Below are 6,000 nucleotides of genomic sequence, written 5' to 3' on the forward strand. Positions count from 1 at the left end.
CCAACTGTTTGAACAGAACTGCTCACATAAAACACACGAAATGTGTGTCATCGAGTAAGAATTGGATGGGGAGATTCATGTTGCGACATGCTTCTGTGCAAGCAGACACATAACGGGGACGGGTATCTTGACGGGAGGTGCGTCGGACTACTGAGCATGTTGGATTAAAAAACGTCGGACTATCGAGGGACAACTGTATAGTATAAAAAATTTAATATGAATTCTGATTATAATACTTATACCAATTAAACTTTGTAATTCCAGTAACCACTTTTTATCAGAGGGACAAACAAAAATTTTACTTAAAACTTGACAGATGAATCTTCCAAATCCCTTTGAATCTTTTGAATCGCTTTGAAAATCACAAAATATTTAACTTACTGTTACTTTTTGAAATGCATATGTAATCTGAAAGTTAAATCTTCTCTGTTCTAAATTTAACTTTCAGATTACATATGCATTTCAAAAAGTAACAGTAAATTAAATATTTTGCGATAAATAATTCAATTAGAGATACAAGTGCTATGTCATTTTTCTACATAATCATCTCCATTTCAATACACTTCTCAGAACATTCCGCCAGCTTCTTTATTCTGTCAAAAAAGAAAAAATGTTTTTGGTTGTGCATTCAGCCAGGAATCATTGCTTCTTTCATTTTGTTATCATTTCCAAATCTTCATCCTCTCAAAGCATCTTTTAGAAGTCCAAACATACAATAATCAGAGGGAACAAGATCAGAGCAGTATGGGGAATGATGTAAGACCTCACCAAAGAAATAGAAATCTGAACATGTTTCATCTTGTGCTCATAAGTCAACATTCTATGCATCTACTATGCATACAACTTGTGATACTTGAGAACCTTCATGACAATAGTATGTGCAGATTCAATACTGACATCCAATTCCCTAGCCAGACCTTCTAAAGAAATGCTCCTGTTTTCACAAATAATGACATCAGTGCAACTCACTGTCTCATCATGACAGCCATGCTGGGATGACTGAAACATTGCTCATCATGGATTGATAATTGCTTGTTTTTAAACACATTTACCCATTCATACATTTTTCTCTCACCAATGCAGGCATCTCCATACTTTTGTAGTATTCTTTTATATTTCATGAAGTTTCACATTCTCCAACCACAAAAATCTGATGATTGCTCACTGCTCCTCTATAGTGCAAACAGCTAAAGGCACTGTCATTATCTTTAATGCCTGTCTCTATTTGAATAAATTTCAGTGCATCATCTTAATCTGTCCTAGTGATGTTGGACACTACAAATAATAATTTTGTTTCACATACATTTATATTAAAACCGTTATTAATTTATTTCAAAATTTAAAATAAAATTAGAATAAGTTTCCTTTCTTTTCTAATCTGAATAGATATTGGACACAGATTCTGAACTCGTGACTGAGTATGAATTTATAAAAAGACAAGCAGCTTTTTTTTAAAAATATTAATGATTTTAAATGCTGATCAGTTAATTATCCACTAAACAATGCTATAAGATTGTACACATTTGTTACAAAAATTAAAAACATTTTTGTTATCTATTTAAGGAATTTTATAATACAAAAATTACTTTTACTTTGACATTGCTTTTCTTCTCCTTTGTTCTATGTTTATGGAGCTAAATTTTTATCAGATTATGTTAAATTTAATTAGAGATCTCAATATTCACACATATGGATTATCAAAAACTTTCATGTTATAAATTATCTTACCACATTTATATAACTTAACTTAAAAAATTAATTCATAAGTTTTATTAAAATAAAAGATCTTCAAATAAATCTAATGTTTAAATCTACTTAAGTTAAAAAATTTAAATTATTGAACTTTTATTAATCTTAGATAAAAGCAGTTTATATGAATTGTAATAATAATAATAATAATATTCGTTTTACATTAATCTTATGTTTGCATTCTCTATTATTAAATATTTTATTTATTATATGTGAAATATTTTACTCACTTAAAAACGTTTATTTGAATATCTAAAGATATATTGTTATTGCTTTTCATTTTCTTTATTTTATTTTTTATAATTATATTCTTCAGTTTATTCTAAACAACTGATTTCATATTATACTATGTATCATAAAATGTAATATCAAATGATTTAATAATTACTACATTATCTTAGATTGAATATGTTTTTTAATAGGCTTAACATGCACAGAACAAAATTTTATACAGAAAGCTGGAGCACAGCGTTATGCTGCAGAACATGGAGTGATTATTGTTGGACCAGATACAAGCCCTCGTAAGTGTATTTTTCAAATACTAGTTTCAAATATGACTGTAAATTCTGAAAATTCATAATTATATACATAGTTAGAAATAATGGAAAGTTTGTTATGATGATTTAATGAGTTTAAAAATAATATTACAATTGATATGCACTTTTACAACTTTGGAAAATCATTATTTAGTGAGTTGTAATAAATTAAACTCTGATTTAAGATGGATTAAATAATGGAAAAATAGTTGTTAGAAATTAATTTCAGCAGAAAACCAATAAATTGTATCATATGGTGAGTTTCGAATATAATACTGTCAGAAAGGAAAAATAAACAAAATAAATCATCTTAAAATAATTCCTAATTAGACAGCCAAATTATTTAGTTAAAATTGTTTAAAGCATTCTAAAATTAAAACAAAACAAATTTCATAAAATAACTAGTTTGGACTTAATCTTAAAATATATATTTATCAATTTAAAATTATAACAAGAACAAAATCATAACATAAATTTGAACTATCTTTAGATGTTGTGGAATGAAATCTTCAAAATTTTTTCCAAACCTTACAGCCCAGATTCTGTACCATTTCTTTTTTTGTAAGAAAAGAAAACCATTGCAGCTTTTATTTTTCTATGTGTGTTCTTCTTATACTTGAATATAAATTTATTCCATCTTAATGATTTTAAATGTTGATCAGTTAATTATCCACTAAACAATGCTATAAGATTGTACACATTTGTTACAAAAATTAAAAACATTTTTGTTATCTATTTAAGGAACTTCATAATACAAAAATTACTTTTACTTTGACATTGCTTCTCTTCTCCTTTGTTCTATGTTTATGGAGCTAAATTTTTATCAGATTATGTTAAATTTAATTAGAGATCTTAATATTCACACTACAGATTATCAAAAAATACCGATTACCTCTGGGTTGCAGACAATCCTTAAAAAAAGAGTACACTCTCTTTTGCCCAATTTGCATATCAGCTGTCAAACAAAGTTTATTTAAGCAAATTATTTGAACTTTGCATTTGTCATCATGTATATGTTGTGGCTGGATTGTTATTTAATTTAGCTGCTATACAAAGCATCTAGTCATTTTGTAATAAAGCTAACTAACATTCAGCAGGATTGTCATTATATTGCATTTTACAATACAGCTTACCATAGCCAGCTGTGTTGTAAAGCTCTGGAAATCTAGCACCTTTACAAAAATGTGAATTATTCACTAAGGTTAGGGACAAAAATATTAGGAAGTAAAAAAAAAAAAAAAAACATATATTGTATAATCAAAATTATTTATTTATAAACTTGAAAATTATAAAAAGAGTACAGTATTTGAATTACTTCCTGATTTTAGAAAATAATATGATTATTTATAATAACTAATCAACTTAATTGTTCATTGGTAATTTAAAATCTTTAAAAACATGTAATCTTTAAACATATTGCTATTATTTAAATATTAATGTTTAGGTACATTAATATAATTAAGAATAACTTTTGTAAAATCACAACATAAATAAATAGAGGTAGTAAATAGTGCAAAATTAAATTATGAAAATGCATTATTATTGTATTATTTATTAATGCAAGATAAACTAGAATGATATTTAGATCCACAAAAAATTTTCTTTTTAAACAATGCACATCTGTTAGTGTGACACTGATTTTTTGCAGATTTGTATGAGCATCTTTGAAATCCTTGACCACAAAATAATGATTGGTTAGTTATGGCTTCTCACAGAGATATTGATCTTTTTGGTATTTCATCATTATAATCATTTGACGACTCTTGTAATTCATAATGACAGAACCAATTTTTAATTATTTTGGATTTAATCCCTCTCTTGTAAATTCTGTTTCTGAAATCAGCAATTTTCTCCATAGTATTTTTGGTATCTAAAGAATCACAATCTATTTTTGGTACATTAAGAAAAATACTTTTTCCAATATCTAATAAGGGAAGTTTCTTAGCAGTATTGTCAACCATCTTCTCTGCAGCCCATTTAACTCCTTTATGCACTTTTTCTCTTTTATTTTGTATATTATGTTCACTTTTGCATATAAAATAAAACAGCAATGAGTTGCTCAACGATCCTGGCAACATTTAAAATTTTGGTGGCGCCATCTGTTATCATATTTTATTTTAAAAATTTTATATTTTTAACTATTATAAATGGCTAAAATCTTAATTTTGAGGGTAGAGATGAGTTTCATAAAAAAATGTAAATGCTAATAATGAGTAAAATCATTAAGTCTGACCATACTGGAGTTACACACAACCCCATTATCTCTCCATCACCTTGATCTTTAATCACCAAAATTTAATAGCACCAGTTCCCTAATACACAAACCTCTCTACAAAATTTCAGAAATTTTCAACAAAAAGCACAGGAGTTATTATGCTTCAAACTCTTTGAACAAAATTGTGCACACACACAGACACACTAACATCCATACATGCAAAAATTTCTCAACATTTCAAGGTGTCCTAAGTTGAAAAATGTAACAATCTTGGGGGAGTCATTTTTTGACTATTTGTCATACTTTCCCTTTATAACAGCCAGGAAAGTAAAAATTACATCTAAACATGACACAAATAGAGATGGCTATTGCTGTTCTAGACCAAAACAATCAATGAAATAATTTATGCAACCAATTCAAATTTTTGTAACCCAAAAAGTAGGCATTGCACCAAATGATTTTTTTGCACCAAACTAAAACAAGAGTAGCCCATTTGGGCAGTCAAATCTGAGAATGTTCCTTAGTCCTCAAGTGGTAAGAATTGGAAGTAAATACAACACTCTGGCAGTTTACCTAATTATGCATTGTAAAGCAGCTAATCATTTGGCCAGCCATATTATAAAACATGAAATGTCATTCAGTCTGGCAAGATTTGGTTTAGCTTTGTAAAGTGGCTGCATGTTAGTTAGCTTTATTACAAAATAGCACCATTTAATCAAATGGCTAGATGCTTTGTAAAGCTGCTTAACCCTGCGTTAGTGCACTGAGTTTTTTTTCGGCATTAGTGCAGTGGGGCGTTTGCCAACCCCAACATTTTTTTGGGTCCATAAACTATGTAAGTAAAAATTTATAAAGATTTATTCATTTATTTGGTAAAGGCATGTGTCATTATACATATGATTATATTTAGGTATGATTACATATTATATTAGTACATAAATCCACGAAAATAAAAAAGAACATTTATCAAAACTCATTACATTAGATCTTATTATTAAACCAATAGTAAAAATCTAAATTGTTTTTTAAGCATTTTTGTCACTCTGATTCAATAGCTAACATTGTACTTTGGCACTCAGTGCAAATGACAAGCAACTTGCTATGTTTGGTATTTTCTCAATGTGTTTATGAAAGTCAGCCATTTTGAATTAAAATAAACTTAAATTATTTTTATTCACATTGATTATTATATCTATATTATAAATAATAAATGTGGTCACATTATAGTTATTTTTAAAATAAAAAAAACTAAATAAATATTTGTAAAATTTAAAAAAAACGTAATTAATACTGTGGGGTGTTTGGACACCCTACTGAAAACTGTTGTTTTTCTCTTACTGGAATTTCTGCAGCATCGTAGTAATTTCTGAGCATGCTCTATACGTAAAATCATGAAGCTACTGAAGAGGACACAAATATTTCTTGCGAAATCTATGAATAGTGCAACTTTTAAAACGTTGGGGGTGGCGAAACACCCCACTGCACTAGCCCAGGGTTAAG

General features: G+C 28.0%; 1 protein-coding gene across 1 annotated transcript in view; it reads left to right on the top strand.

The window, feature by feature from the left end:
• The window catches only part of LOC111631699 (S-formylglutathione hydrolase-like), a 39,074-nt gene that overhangs the window by 5,631 nt on the left and 27,443 nt on the right, over positions 1-6,000 (top strand). The window contains exon 3 of the mRNA XM_023376005.1: positions 2,172-2,270. Within this exon, the coding sequence (XP_023231773.1) occupies positions 2,172-2,270 (99 nt within the window). The remainder of the gene's footprint in view (positions 1-2,171; positions 2,271-6,000) is intronic.

The sequence above is a fragment of the Centruroides sculpturatus genome, unplaced genomic scaffold (genome assembly GCF_000671375.1).
Source record: "Centruroides sculpturatus isolate CEXI.00-Female unplaced genomic scaffold, Cexi_2.0 scaffold515, whole genome shotgun sequence".
NCBI classification, from domain to species: Eukaryota; Metazoa; Arthropoda; class Arachnida; order Scorpiones; family Buthidae; genus Centruroides; species Centruroides sculpturatus.